Source organism: Pelodiscus sinensis, chromosome 11 (assembly GCF_052426305.1).
Source record: "Pelodiscus sinensis isolate ZL-2025 chromosome 11, ASM5242630v1, whole genome shotgun sequence".
Lineage (NCBI taxonomy): Eukaryota > Metazoa > Chordata > Testudines > Trionychidae > Pelodiscus > Pelodiscus sinensis.
In genome coordinates this window covers 13794186-13810156 of record NC_143062.1, presented here as the reverse complement: position 1 = coordinate 13810156, position 15971 = coordinate 13794186, and the positions used below count along the sequence as shown (strand labels likewise).

The 15971-nt window shown below is 46.5% G+C and overlaps 1 protein-coding gene across 18 annotated transcripts in view; it reads right to left on the bottom strand.

Annotated features, from left to right (window-relative positions):
• Positions 1 to 15971, bottom strand: part of LOC102448489 (plasma membrane calcium-transporting ATPase 2) — an 857866-nt gene that overhangs the window by 358569 nt on the left and 483326 nt on the right. For all 18 annotated transcript variants that reach the window (XR_012906525.2, XR_012906526.2, XM_075939331.2 and 15 more), the window contains one exon: positions 6740 to 7224. Coding sequence is in view for 16 of the 18 variants with exons in the window: in XM_075939331.2 (XP_075795446.1) it covers positions 6740 to 6938 (199 nt within the window). In the remaining 2 variants the exon portion in view is untranslated. The remainder of the gene's footprint in view (positions 1 to 6739; positions 7225 to 15971) is intronic.

The following is a 15971-nucleotide window of genomic DNA, read 5'->3' as shown; positions in this document are numbered from 1 at the left end:
AAAACTCTCTCACATGATTTCTCATGTAAATAATTAATACATTAATTACTATTTTAAAGGAATGGATCATTTTGCTATTCTCTGAAGAAAAAAAAGTGTTGCATAAATTAAATTTGTGCACATTGCATAAAATTGTAGATGAAAAATGTCTATATATTAGTTTCTGAAAGGGATATATTTGATATTTTACCAGTTAATTCATCACATCGTAACAGCATTCTTTCCTCCTTCATAAGGTATCATTATGCTTGAGGCAGGCTCACAGACTCATATTGCATGGAAAGTTATACAACTATCAACACTGGTTCTAATATTGTCTTACCCATGGTGCCACATAACAGAGATCAACAATCAAAGCTAACAAAGCCATAACAGAGCCATATCTTAAATAACCAGTTGAGATACTCCCATGTGTTTAGTGAAAATTAATTTGAGCTCAGAGGGACATATTTCTATTTTCCTCATAAAAAAGTGCTTTCATAGGTTTTAAAATAAAGCCTAAATTGTAGCTTTCCAATGCAATAAAACCATGTTTTACTGCAAGAAATTATTTAAGAATAATGAGAACAAGGATCCACTCTGCATCCACAGTTAGGAAACACCAGATCAATGAAAAAGTAAAGAGTCTAAAGGAGACATATACAGGCAGTCCCCGGGTTACGTACAAGATAGGGACTGTAGGTTTGTTCTTAAGTTGAATCTGTATGTAAGTCGGAACTGGAGTCCAGATTCAGCCGCTGCTGAAACTGACCGCCAGTTCTGACTTACATACAGAATCAACTTAAGAACCCCAAGAGTCCCCAAGTCAGCTGCTGCTGAAACTGATCAGCAGCTGATTCCAGGAAGCCTGGGGCAGAGCAACTCTGCCTCGGGCTTCCTGTAGTCAGCGCTGGTCAGTTTCAGCAGCAGCTGACTTGGGGACGCCTGGGGCAGAGCAGCTGGGGTGCTGCTGGGTTGCTCCAGTAGCGCCGCTCCTCGGCACTACTGGAGCAACCCAGCAGCACCCCATCTGCTCTGCCCCAGGTGTACTGATTCAGCCGCTGCTGAAACTGACCAGCAGCGGCTGAATCAGGACCAGAGCAGCTGGGGTGCTGCTGGGTTGCACCAGTAGCGCCCAGAGCGGCGCTGCGGGACCAACCGGCAGCACCCCAGCTGCTCTGCCACAGGCGTCCGGAGAAAAGCCTAGTCTGCTGGGGGGGGGGGCGTACTAGCTGCGCCCCCCCCCCACCCCAGCAGACCAGGAAGACTCGGGCGGCGGACCGAGATGCACCGCGGTCCCGCCGCCTGGGTCCTCCGCGGCTTTGCTCCCCGTCTCCCTGGTCTGCTGGAGACCAGCAGACCAGGGAGATGGGGAGCGCCTCTGAGGACGCCGGCAGCGGAGCAGTCCAGGCGTGCCTGGGGTGCCTCGCTGCCCGAACCCCCCCCCTACGGCTTTGCAAAGCGCGGGGAAGCCGGCGGTGGGGCAGTCCAGGCGCGCCTGGGGTGCCTCGCTGCCCGAGCCCCCCCCGCCCCCCGCGGCTTTGCAAAGCGCGGGGAAGCCGGCGGCGGCGGGGCAGTCCAGGCGCGCCTGGGGTGCCTCGCTGCCCGAGCCCCCCCGCCCCCCGCGGCTTTGCAAAGCGCGGGGAAGCCGGCGGCGGCGGGGCAGTCCAGGCGCGCCTGGGGTGCCTCGCTGCCCGAGCCCCCCCGCCCCCCGCGGCTTTGCAAAGCGCGGGGAAGCCGGCGGCGGCGGGGCAGTCCAGGCGCACCTGGGGTGCCTCGCTGCCCGAGCCCCCCCCCCCCCCCGCGGCTTTGCAAAGCGCGGGGAAGCCAGCGGTGGGGCAGTCCAGGCGCTTTTCCGCAAATGCCACAGGACTCCTCGCCGCTTTAACAATTTACTTGGTTGCCTCCCCCCAAATCCATCCCAAGCCAGTTCTCAGACATGTTCCAGGGCCTCTTGCCTAATGGCCCTGATAGGTGAATGGTTTTTGTGGGAGAAAGCACCCATTATCCATGTCAAATCAACAAGGGGTGACAACCCTTGCCTTGTCCTTGACCTAGGAACCACGTCATGGTGGGCTTTATAGGTAACTCACACTCTGGAATCTTGAATTTACAGAACTCATTAACTGAAAACAAAACAAACATCCCATGTGCCTGGAACCAGACTCTCCATTCCCCGACCACATCTTATCCTGAGGTTCCAGAGAGCCAGCAGCATCTCCTCAGGTTCACTTCTAGCCCTGGTGCAAGCTCACGAAATCTGTCAAACTGGAAATGAGACAAAGCACCTGCTATGTCATTAACTATGCCCAGCACTGTTTAGAAGAAAAACAGACATTGAGGCAAAATGCAGGACAATGTAGCACTTTAAAGACTAACAAGATGGTTTATTAGATGATGAGCTTTCGTGGGCCAGACCCACTTCCTCAGATCAAATAGTGGAAGAAAGTAGTCACAACCATATATACCAAAGGATACAATTAAAAAAATGAACAAATATGAAAAGGACAAATCACATTGCAGAACAGGAGGGGGATGCGGGAGGGTTATGCTTTGTCAAACAAATGCCCCCACTGAATTCATAACCCTGTGCAATCCGGACATTTGGAGACTGATAACTTGTGACACTGCCAATATGTCAAGGGGCTTCATTCCCACTACAGGTTTCCCCACCCAAACAGGGTGGCTGCCCAGCCTGCCCATTTCCTCTCACCCAAACTTGGGCCCTTGCTAGACTTACCCTGTCACTCTACCTAGACCTCTCACACCCAGAAGTCTGGAGTTGCTGCAGTATCTACAAGTTAGCTTGCAGCAATTGTGTAATGCCATCCATGCCCCCACCAGGGTTACAATGTCCCTCCCCCCGCCTGGGCTCAGGGTATTTACTACACTGCTGGGCCCACTCCTGAGACTCGCATTGAGACACTGGTTGTGTGGTGGGCCTTCACCTCACTGCGGGTATGTCTACACTACAGCACTAATTTGAATTAGTTCATTCGAACTAAGCTAATTCGAACTAGTGCATCTAGACCTAAAAACTAGTTTGAATTAGCATTTTGCTAATTCGAACTAGCATGTCCACATTGAGTGGACCCTGAACTGCGGTTAAGGCTGGCCGGAAGCAGTGCTGGCAGGGCATCAGATTAGGACTTAGAGGGTGGAGCTGCTGCCTCAGGCTAGCCGAGGGCTGTGCTTAAAGGGACCCGACCCCCACCCTGGACAGACAGTTCTCAAGGTTCCCCGTTTGCAAAGCAGTCCTGGCTTAGAGTGCCCTGAGTGCCCACACTCGGCACATCACAGCACTCTGCCATCAGCCCGGCTGCACTTGCCGCAGGCTGCCATTCAGGGGGGGGGTCAATCGGGGGTGTGTGGGAGAGCTTCCACCCCGAGGAGCCCGCAGAGCCACCCCAGTCCTTCCCAACGGGGGCTCGTACCCCATTCCTCCCTCACCTCCTTCCACTTACCCCTCCCTAGCCCCCCCTTCCTGATGTACAAAATAAAGGACACGTGTGTTCAAATATAGAAACTCTCTTTATTGAACAAAACTGGGGGAGACTGGGAAAAAGAGTTGGGAGAGGGGAAGAGAGAGGGTGGGAGAGGGGAGGGCAACTAAAATGATCAGGGGTTTGGAACAGGTCCCATATGAAGAGAGGCTAAAGAGACTGGGACTTCTCAGCTTAGAAAAGAGGAGACTGAGGGGGGATATGATAGAGGTCTATAACAGCACGAGTGGTGTGCAGAGGGTGCATAAAAAAGAGTTCTTCATTAGTTCCCATAATAGAAGGACTAGAGGACACCAAATGAAAGGAATGGGTAGCAGGATTCAAACTAATAACATAAAGTTGTTCTTCACAAAGTAAATAGTCAACCTGTGGAACTCCTTGCTGCAGGAGGCTGTGAAGGCTAGAACTAGAACAGAGTTTAAAGAGAAGTTAGATAAAGTCTTGGAGGTTGGGTCCATGGAGTGCTATTAGCCAGGGGGTAGAAATGGTGTCCCTGGCCTCTGTTTGTGGAAGGCTGGAGATGGATGGCACGAAACAAATGGCTTGGTCATTGTCTTTGGTCCATCCCCTCCAGGGTACCTAGTGTTGGCCCCCTCCATGCACGATGAAGCTGTTAAACTACCTCCCTTTCCCCCTTCCTCCCCCCTGTGATTGTTTGAAATGTGACCTGCTTCTGCTAATTCACCCTTCCTCATTACAGCTCCCACCTCTGCCATCCCTTCCCAGTGCTTTGAAAAGCATGCTGTCTCACAATTCTGCCTCTGCTGCTCCTGGCTGCTGCTGGGTTTGTGCTGTGCGGAACAAAGATGCTTCCCCTGCCCAGTGCTTGTCCTTTATACATTTGGGACCTGACATTCCTGAGGACATGAGTCAGTGCTGCAAACTGCCTGCTCTTTGCACCTTACTCCTCCTACCCTGAGTTATAAAGCAGAAAAGTCAGTTTCCCATAAGCCCGGAGAACCCCTCCCCGTGCTTAATTGTTGTGCAGTCTAGGTATGAAGAATAATGTCCCTCTTGTGTTTCATAGCTTGGGATACGTCTACACTAGCCCCATAGGCCGATCTAGAGAGGCTAATGAGGGTGACCGAAATTGCAAATCAAGCCCGGGATTTAAATATCCCACTCTTGATTTGCATGTTCCTGGCCAGTCGCCATTTTAGAAATTGACTAGCCCGAAGTAACTACCCACGTCTACATGCGGCAGTGAAACAGGATTCCGATTTAAAGCCCTAACTCCAATTAGCTGGTATTCCTCCTGCAATGAGGTTTACCAGCTAATTCGATTTAGGGGCTTTAAATCAGAATCCCGTTTCACTGCCACATGTAGACGCGGGCAGTTACTTCGGGCTAGTCACTTTCTAAAATGGCGACCGGCCGGGAACATGCAAATCAAGCGCAGGATATTTAAATCTCGGGCATGATTTGCAATTTTGGTTGCTCTCATTAGCCTCCCTGTATCGATCTGGGAGGCTAGTGTAGATGTACCCTCACAGAAAAAGCCATTGACAATTCTATTGAAGTATACCTAGGCCAGGCTTTCACCTGGTTAAACTGGCAAAGTTCCATTTCAGTCCATGAAGTTCTACTGACTACAGCTGCAGATCTGGTCTGTAGAGTTCCACAAATATTTAACAGGTGTACTGAGTAATGAATCTCAAAAGCATTGCCATATTTGTAAATTAACATGTACTGTATCACACCAAGGTCTTCTCCTCGGTTTCCTTATTTAATGGTTTCGCCTATAGTACATCATGATATGTAAACATGTGGTCCTTTTAGAACGTGTTGCTTATTTTTGATAGTTTACCTGATAAATCAGTACTAAGCTGATGAAATTTTATCACGGTTGCCAACGCTTGACCAATACTGATACCAGACAACTGAAAAGCAGCATGTGTAGGCGTATGAAGGATGTATGTAAGACAAACACATATCATTTCCTGAGGCCTCTTTTCCTTGAAAAAGCTTATAATACCTCTTTACATGATACAGGCTGAACCTCTTTAGTCTGGCAACCTCAGGACCTGACCAAGGGTTAAACAGAAAATTTGCTAGACTCAGCACTTTTGTCAGCAAAAAGCAGCAGTCTAGAGGGGGATCTGTCAAGAAAGAAAGCCTTTTTCAACAGATTCTGTAAACCTCCTTGAAGGAGGCATACGGGATGTGTCAAAAAAGGCTTTCTTTCTCGACAGATCCCCCTCTAGACTGCCACTTTTTACCGACAAAGAGCTGAGTTGGAAAAACGCGGTGGCCATTTTTATGGAAATGGGGCCCAGGATATTTAAATCCCTGCCTCATTTGCAATGTCGACCTCATTTGCAATGTCTAGACATACCCTAAATGATTAACTCTAGAAGATTACTTTAAAATAAAGAATCAAACATTAAACTAACACTTCTATCTCCCTGAAAAAGAAAAAAAAAGTCAAAATGAATGAGTGATTCTTGACTGCATTTTTCAAGAGAAGAAAAAGACAATAAATATGATAGATTCAAAGACAGTGCTATGAACCTAATGTTTTCCTGCCCCTTTTAGATATGAAAGCACAGTGAAGTGTTGAATGTTATGGGCAATTTATGAGAATAGACTATTGAATGACTCAGCTGATTAAATGGATTAAAGCCCAATGTTGCAAATACCAATAGAAAAAGTAAATACTCAAAGTCAAATAGTAACCTATGCAAAATTATTTACAGTATTACCAAAAGTCAAGATTAGTCATAAGAATATATATACTGTATATTGGTCTATTATCAGTTCATATTCTTAACCTAAAGTTCTCTTCATATTTTTAGATATCCATCTAGTATAACAATTCCTATAAAATAACTCTTTTCTTGCTCTCCAAAAACCATACACAAGTCAAAAACATACATCCTCAGAATGCCATTTCTTTTTGCTATAAAATTGGAGCTGAATTTCTCATTTAGTTATTTGTCTGCTATTTAAAATTGAATTAGCACATTCACAATTTGAATATGCAGCACTATTTTTACACTATCTTACTGGCTTTAACAAGTAGCCATATTTGACAAGCAAGCTGTCCAGGTCTTTCTTCATTTCCCTTTTCAGAGGTGGTTTTCTTCTATAGTGGTATATTGCTATTGCTGGGAATAATAGGAGTGCTATTTGAGTCCTAGTTCAGAAGAGAAGCAAGATTATCTTCCTCCACCATTTACTTTAAATGGAGTCCTTTACATGACTCTTGCCAGCCATCATAACCTCAGACTCAAATGAAGAAAGAGAAATGCACTTACCTTCTGTTGGTGATGTCTTTAAATGTCTGCAGAGGCCTTCTGTGTCCCCATAAGTCTCCTTAATTTTTACTACTGCTTCTGTTCCTCTGAGTTCCATGAGGGAGCGCAGATCCTGTAGCGAGCACCCAAACTCTCCTGCATGGTTGACCTCATTTCTTTGGTTCTTGGAATAGAAATCGCTGTTTGTCATGTCACCCATTGTTTATTATTTTATTGCTCCACTCTGTCTACCAAATGGAATTGTGTAATTGCTTCAAAAGTGCAAGGGAGAAAACTCAAATTCCAACCTAAGGGGTTAAGAAGAATCTAGCGTGTGTTCAGCAGACTCAGTGGAGAATGCCTCTGATGACTGAGGTGTCCCTGACCAGGTAATAAGTTGCAGGATGGCTGCTCTCAAGGCTGCAGACCAGCTCCACTCCAGTCGCCATTTCCCATTATGCTGCACTCAGGCTGTAGTATCTACATGGTCATTTCTTCCTCTGGACCTTTGGGATGAAAACACAAAGCACATGTTAGAAGAGTGAACCTAAAAACTTCAGAAAGATCATTTGAACCTCATTCTTCCCGCTTCTCTTTCACCCTAGAAACAAGAGTCTGTACGTTCCTGCAGTTAGTCACAGCCCATGACCAAAGACAACCGAAGACTGTGGTACTGCTAGCTGTGTCGTACATAAAGCTCTTTCCACCTACAGCAGCAATAGCAGTGTTCCTTACTTTAATCAAGTCCCAAGAGCGCCTGCTAAATGAGATGGCTCATGAATATTAATAAGTAAGCCATTAGTCCAACAGCCTAGATGTGCCTCTGGTATGTGCTCTAGTTCACACTACTATAGCCATCTTTCATCTGATGAGAACAAAAAAAGCCCCATGAAGGACTACAAAGTAATAAAAATTAATTGGACGCTATTACTTATGCCTTCATCCATTACATAAACCATTTTTCAGTGCAAGAAAAGTAAAATGGGGGGAGGAGAAAGAATATGAACATTTTCCTTGCCAATCGAGAATACATTTAAATAAATTAAGCATTGCAGCTTTGTCAGCTATGAAAATAAACACACACAGGAAAGGAGATAAAGCACCTGAGCGCTTCAGGCTAAACAATGTCTCTCATAGGAATGGGAAGGTTTCAGTTTGCTTTCCTTCAGCACTAACTGCTGACTCACCAACACATCTGATAGCTCCAGACGGAGAACTACAAAGCATTCAAATAAAGACAGGGCCATAGTTATACAGGCTTTTAAAGATGAGTACTCCTGAAGAATCACCTTTGGACCATCTGGTAGATCAAACGATTACTTTCTAAGACATCCTTTTAAAATCTGATCTACTTATACAGACACCAATGAAGTTGGTTGAAATGCTGCCAAAACCATACTTTGTCACAGAGTTCTAACTGAGATTAAAGGTTGGTGGGTTTTTTTTTTTGGCCTGAAGTGGGATAGTGCCTGTTCACTGCTTAATCCATAGACCCCTGAATATTTCTCACTTGATAGAAAAGGTTTGAGTCTTGTATCAGACTAATGAATGATGGCCCCTCCGGCTGTCAAAATGGATTTTTTAAGCAGCACACCAGTTACAAAGAAATGAATTGTTACAGTGGAATTCATGCAAGGGGAAGCAGTATGAACCAAATGTTTTAAACCCCACATTTTAACATTATCACAACCTTAATTTCATGCCCACATAAGCTTATTGGCCTATGGCAATGAGTGTGTTGCCATTCGTTTCAATGGGATAGTGTTTTCAATGCTTAATATTTCCCATAATTGCATTATGTTTTGAGGCTGCTTAACACCGCAGCTGAAATATGCAATATGGACCTCAAGCAAAAGTATACATCACTGCTTTGGATGACATGGAATATCAGAGCTTCAGAATTGTATTGCCACAGCATCGGACCCATGTAGCAGTCATTTGTTAGATGAGAGTTGTTCTCCCCTCCCCTGCTTATGGTCAGATTACTGGCGGCGATAATTTCGTAGTGCAGTACTTAATGAATTATTTTGCCCCTTGCAGGACATAGGAATTTGCTGGGAAAACATAATGTATGTTGCGCAGTAAACACAAAGGTTTACTTTCAAAGAAATTGGAAGAAACAATTTAAAAAGACCATTTATCCTTCAAAAGTAATAACTTCATCTTTAGAAGGTAGGAGGTATCCTACTTTATCATATACAAAAGCTGCTATAGTTGCATGCAAAGAAGTAATTGAAGTATCAATTTAATTATAGATACATACCAAAACATACCAAATTAAAAAATACCTTTGTCTTCATATATCTAATGGACTTTTTCAAAGGATTTCTTAGACAGATTTGGATAAAATGGGAACAAGCTCAAACCATTGTTTGAGTTTGATTCAAAAAAGTTTGTAAAATAGAGAGGAAAAGTTGTGAATCTCTGCGCAATAGACCTGATCCCAAAAGGCAACGAATCCCCAAACTCCCATTGATTGGAACCAGAAGACATGAGCACATCTTTGTATCTGTCTTTCCACTGATGGTTGCATTTATAAACAGGAAATCTCACCAGAAAGCACATTGGTGTTTGAGCTGAAATATCAGATAAAGTCTTTGATATGAAGCAGTCTGGGATCAGTAAAGAAAAAGAATAATTTAAAAGACAGATTGCTACTTGTAGATGAACACATAAATGCTATTTACAGAATGTCACAAAACTAGGTGATTGGACAACAAAATGGCAGACTAATTGTAATGTTAATAAATGCAAAATAATGCATATTGGAAAACAAAATCCCAATTCTATGTATAAAATCATGCAGACTAATTTAGCTGTTGCCTCTCAAAAGAGAGATCTTTGAGTCATTATGGGTAGTTCTCTGAAAACAACCATTCAATGTGCAGCAGAAGTAAAAAAACAAACAGAATGTTAGAAATCATTAAGAAAGGAACAGAGAATAAGACAAAGAATATCTTATTGCCTCATTATGCCCACATCTTGATGTGATCACCTCATCTCAAAAATGGTATCTCCGGATTGGAAAAAGTTCAAAAAAGGGCAACTAAAATTATTAGGGCTGCCATATGGAGAGAGATTAATAAGACAATAACTTTTTATCTTAGAAAAGGGACAACTAAGGGGGAATATAATAGAAGTCCATAAAATCATGAATGGTGTGGAAAAAGTGAATAAAAAGAGTTATTTACTCCTTCCCATAACAGAAGAACTAGGGACCAAAAAAAAATTAATGGATAGTGTGTTTAAAACAAACAAAAGGAGGTATTTCTTCACACAATGTACAGTCAATCTGTGGAACTCCTCCCCAGAGGGTCATTTGAAGTCCAAGGGTTCAAAAAAGAGCTAGATAAAATTCATGAAGGGTAAGTCCATCAATGGCTATTAGCCAGGATGGGCCAGAATGATGTCCCTAGCTTCTGTTTGTCAGAAGCTAGGAATGAGCCTCAGTATATTTACCTGTTCTGTTCATTCCCTCTGGGGCACCTGACATTGGCCACTGTTAGAAGACAGGACACTGGGTTAGATGGACCTTTGGTCTGACCAAGTATGACCATTCTTATGTTCTTAAAGGATGTGACTACTGGGTATCACAGCACTAGCCTTAATGTAAGGATCTGCAGTATTTACATAGCTCATTGATACTAATTTTTTGTTTTCTTTCTTTCTGACCAAGGTCAAACATTTCCTTCTAAGTGGTTCATGAAACTGCAAGGAAATCAATTATTGGTGATGAATACCGCCTACTGTTTACATTAGTAATACAAAGGAGTAAAAGCTGCTCATTAAATGTATCTGTCAGAGGACTGTTCTCTGAAGGATGCTTACAGGAATACTATTGTCAAGCAAAACACGTTTTTTAATTGTAGCCCCATCGCTATATAGTAATATTGTTCCTACTCTTGGAAATGCTACTTTTGTCATTGGTCAGCCAACATTAGCCAGAGATATTGTTCTTTTGCATATGATCAAATCATCTGCCTGTTTTATTTCTGAATTTTAATTAAATATTAATTATAAACTATTAAATTGAGAGGCGTACTTCTATGAACTTTGTCAAGTTTATACCAGTTGAATTGACTACCTCGTCTTTACCTCAAGCCACCTCAGCCTTACTGAGAGATTAATACTTCTTTAGCAAAAGCTGAGAGATCTAAAACATGAGATCAGTATACGGCATGATTCCCAGGACCAGAGGTGCTCCAAGATTGGTAGGTTCAAAATGCAACTATTTATGAGAACTGAGTAAAATTCAGAATTTCCATTCCATGGGGAACTCCAATATTTCTATATTTGGTTTCTTCCTGAAACAGGATGAAGATTTGAAATTTATTGAAAAACTATTCTGAAACGTAAAACAGTCTGTTCTGACATTTTTGATTGAAATGAAACACTGAGATTCCTTAAATTGAATTATTTTGTTTTGTTGAATAGACCTAAATTCATTCTTTTCATATCATAACAACAATAAACTACAATGCCCTTGCCTTTTGGGAATTGTAATATGGCCCCATTCTCTATAGGCTGAGTTCCCTGGAGGACTACAGCATATCTCCAACAATAAAATGTGGATTCAAGCTTACTGCTCTGAGGTGAGTCTCAGGCTATGTCTAGATTGCAGGCATCTTTTGGAAGAAGCTTCTTTCAAAAGAGATCTTCCGAAAAATCTTCTTCCAAAAGAGCACATCCACACACAGAAGTGCATCAAAAAATCAATGTGCTTTTTCGACAGATAGCATCCAGACTGATTCGATGCTCTTTCGCATAAAAGGCCACCCAGAACCACTTCAACCAGGGCTTTAGGTCACTAGTTGCTTCCCTGTGCTGGTGCCTTGCAGAGACACACACTTAAAGGGTCTCCCCTGGATAGCTGTTTCTATACTGCTGCTGTGTGTTCACTACCTCTTCAAGGGACAGCAAAGCTCTTTCAGTGCATGCCATGGTTGCTCTGCTTTTTTGGATGGCACAGCTTTTCTCTTGGTGCCATGGAGCCAGAACTGCCTCTGGGCATTTGATGGCCCCACACTGCCATGCTGCAGTTTTTGCAGCACTTTGTGCCAGCTGCCTTCCTGGTTGTGCATGAGGTCGACCCTGAGTGCGGGAGCTAAATTATGGCAATCGCAGCCCACAGTGGAGAGGTATTTTTGGAGGCTGGACACCAGTTCAGACTGGTGGGACTGACTGGTCATGAAGTGGTGGGACGACCAACAGTGGTTCCAAAACTTCCTCATGCTGAAGGCCATCTTTTTGGAGCTGTGTGCCTGGCCTGCCCCCGCCCCCGCCCTCCGGAGACATGACACCCAGCTCACCACCACGCTGGAGAAGCATGTCGCAATCGCCATCTTGGTCCACGACGACCAAGCAATATGAGTTGCCATTAGATGTCCTAGGAAGTGGCCCTATGAAATCAATTTGGAGCCTGACCCAAGGTCCCTCTATAGGCTGGTGTTTTAGAGGTCCTTTTCTTATTTTGGGGTCAGGATTGTTCTGGGCACAACAAAGGCAGTTATTCACAAAAAGTTCAGTATCTGCAGATATTTGTGGCCACCACCCGACTGTTAATAGACATTTACAGTCTTCTTTACCCCAAAATGTCCTTGATCATGTGCAAGCTTAATTAACTCTTGTCTCAGTACTGAAACTATGACTAATAAAGGCACAGATTTATTTTCCGGAGATTCCTTCTGTTCTTTGGCCATCATTAGACCAGTTGCATGTTTAAATATGTAGCTCTTATAATTTTTCTTCTGCACAAATTTTCTTATCTCATTGTCCAACTCCTGAAGTTTTACAATGTCTCTCATTTCATGTGAGGTAGCAGGTTGGTTGATAGCGGGTACCTTGTTCATGCCATTGTGGAATCAAGTATTGCTGCTCGCTTTGCCAATCTGTCCGCTTGTCTGTTTAACCGAGATATTTCCGCCTGGTTTCTGTGATGGACGTGGACCTTGAAGAGATACGTTTTCCCTTGGCGTTGTTGAACCTTTGGCTTTTTTAGAACCTTTGGCAGGAAAACTTGTATATGGTGGTGAGCACAATTTCGGGCTGGATGCAAAGGATCTGCGTGCCTGGTGCAAGCCTCTTCGTGCCTTGTGCACAGCTTTGGCATGCCATATGCATAAGTTGGTAATGAGCGCAAAGACTTCTGGCGGGAAACAAGTCCAGATCTTTCCACAGATTTCTGATGGTAATCTCCATTTTTGTTTTCCAGTCACTGATGACAATTGCCATTTCAAGTGTGCACCTTACCCAAATTCTGTACACAACAATTGCACTATAAACATTATGAAAGATCAACATTATAACATTAGAGTCCCTCTAACACAGTCGGTGGGCAACCAGTTTTGCATGGGGAAGTCCACTGTTGCTGCCCTTGTCATGGAGGCAAGGCACTCTCAGGCTGCAGACCCTGCATGGGGGGGGGGGGTGTCCTGGAAAAGGGGTACCCTTGGGAAAGGGGGGTTGGGGACTATGGGGGGGTGAAGTGGGGGTGGGGAGGAAGCCCTGTCCCTGGGGGGGTACCATCCCGCCCTCACACAGCCCTGCTGCTGGGGTGTGTGTCTTCATAAGGGGTGCCTCCTGGGGTGTTTGAGGGAAGGGGGGAGGAGAGGAGAGGAGAGGAGAGGAGAGGAGAGGAGAGGAGAGGAGAGGAGAGGAGAGGAGAGGAGAGAGGGGCAGGCACTGCCCAAGGGCTCTGGCACTCCCTCTCTCATTCTCTGTTTGTTTTGTGCGTTTGTCTCCTTCTGTAGGTTGTGAGGGCCACCAACTCCTTCCTGCTGCAGAAGGTCATCCACCTGGGAGACCTGGACCTGACTGTGGCTAGATTTGCTGCCCTGGGGTTCCCGAACTGCGCTGGAGCCATAGATAGAACCTATATACAGATCCGCACACTGGAGCATTGAGCAGCCCAGTATATTAATAGGAAGGGCTACTTCTCCATGGTGCTGCAGGCTTTGGTCAACCACCATGGACACTTCATGGACATTGTTGTCGGGTGGCTGGGCATTGCACACGATGCCCACATGGTTTGGAACTCTAGCCTGTACAAAAAGCTGGAGATGGGCACATTCTTTCCCTACTGTGAACTAGCAGCTGGGGACGTGCAGATGCCATTGTGCATCATGAGGGACATGGCCTATCCCCTGAAGCCATGGCTTATGAAGCCTCATACTGGACACATGGACCGCAGCAGGGACCAATTTAATGCCCACCTGAACCGGGCCAGGACCCAGGTCGAGTGCACCTTTGGCTGCCTCAAGGTGTGGATCAGGTGCTTCCTGACCCGCCTCGAAGTGGGAGAGCACAACATCCCCGAGATGGTCGCAGCATGTGGTGTTCTCCACAACATTATGGAGAGAAAGGGGGAGGCCTTCCTCCTGGGCTGGGAAGCAGACGCTGGCCATGAGAGGCAAGCCTTCAAACAGCCGTGGACAGCTGCCATCCGCCAGGCCCATCAGGCCGGGATGTGCATCCAGGAGGACCTGAGGGAGAGGTTCTCTCAAGGACCCCAGTAACTTGCCCAGGGCCTCCCCAACAGGGGCCTCTGGATTGCTGCCTCATCCCTTTCCCAACACAACCCCTCTCCTGACCTCTCAATAAAAACATCTGTTTGGTTTCCAACAAAATGAAGTCTGCATTTATATTACATTAAAAAAAGGTGGCATGGGGGAGGGAGGCTCAAAACCTGGAGGATGAGAGGGGGTTCAGAGTGGCTTGGGGGATGTCTAGATGTGCCACCTTGGGTGCAGGGACCTTGTCAGATTTGGAATTGGGTGGGTCCAGGGACCACAGGGGGGGGGGGGGAGAGCAGGAAGGAAGCTGCAGCGGGGGAGGGGACGGCAAGGGGGCAAGGGGAGGGGGCATATGCATCACGAGGGGAAAGGCATGGGCATCACTTGGGGAGGGGGCATGGGCATTGCTTAGGGAGGGAGCAGAGGCATTGCATGGGGGGCAGGGGAAGGGGGAATGGGCATAGCAGGGGGACAGGAGAGTGCTAGGCAGGAGGAGCAACAGCAGGCGGGTGTGCCATCATTTCTCTCGTGACAGCACACATGCTATCACACCACTCCATGAGCTGCTCCCAGGCATGGTTCTGCCACTCAGCTTCCTCGTGGATGTTCTGCACCAGGGTCTGCTGAATGTTGTGTAGGATGCTAACATGCTGGTGCATCGGGTCTTCCTAGTCCCTGGCATACTTTTGGGTCCTCTGGGCTGTGGCATCTGGCACAGGTGGCATGGTTCACCCCTAAGTCCCGACTGGTCTGGCTGTGGAGAACCCAAAGAGGGAGAGGCGGTCAGTCATCCCTGCAGACACTGTCCCTGCGGCCGTGACCTCCTCTGTGAGCAGCGACCAACAGTCCTCGGGCCAGGGGAGGAGGATGTCTCGGGAGCAAGGCCATCTGCGGGCTGCACAGCAGGCCCTTCCTCCTAGGGGAACCAAGGTGCCTAGGAGACCATGCCGCCCATTTTCCACCCCTCCCCTCGGCCCACAGACAAGCAGGCAAGGGAAGTGTCCAGCCACAGTGGGATCCACCTATGGGCAGCAGAGGAGCTGGGAGCAGCCTGGCCCTCCCTGGGGCCTGCACACATATCAGCGGTTTGCAGCACTGCCTGTGGGAGCACGTGTGAGCATGCCCGCGTGCTGTATGCAGCACTCCTCGGGTTGTCGTGCCTGCACCCTTGTGGCTAGGCTGCTTCCCTAATCCTGTGTGACATTTGAGAGCACTCACCTGAAGATCCCTCCTCGGCATCAGATGAGGTTTGGAAGATGTCCTGGCTGACAGGCACCAGCTCCAGGGACAGGGTGACAGTGTCCATCTCCTCCTCTTCCTCCTGTTGCTGGCCCTGGTCCTTCTCCTCCTTCACCATGACCACCGGTCGGGCAACAATGGGGGGTCTCAAGGCCAGAGTCCATGATGATGGGTGGGGAAGACTTTTTCCCACTCGCCAGGAATTGGTGCAGCTTCTGCTAATGGGACAGGTGTGGGGTCCTGCCCCTGAGCGCAAGCTGCATTCTCTGGCCCTCACGGGTCCCTGGCGGAGCTCCTTTACCTTACTCCTGACCTGTTCCAAAGTCTGGGGTGGGTTTCCACACTCCACCAGGGTCTCAACCATGTGCTCAAAGATGTCCACGTTATTGCGCTTGGAGCAGAGATCCTGCAATGTCTCTTCCTCACCCCACAGCTCGAGGAGGAACAGGATCTCCACTCTGGACCAAGAGGGTGCCTGCTTCTTGGTCCCCGTGGGTGGGTCC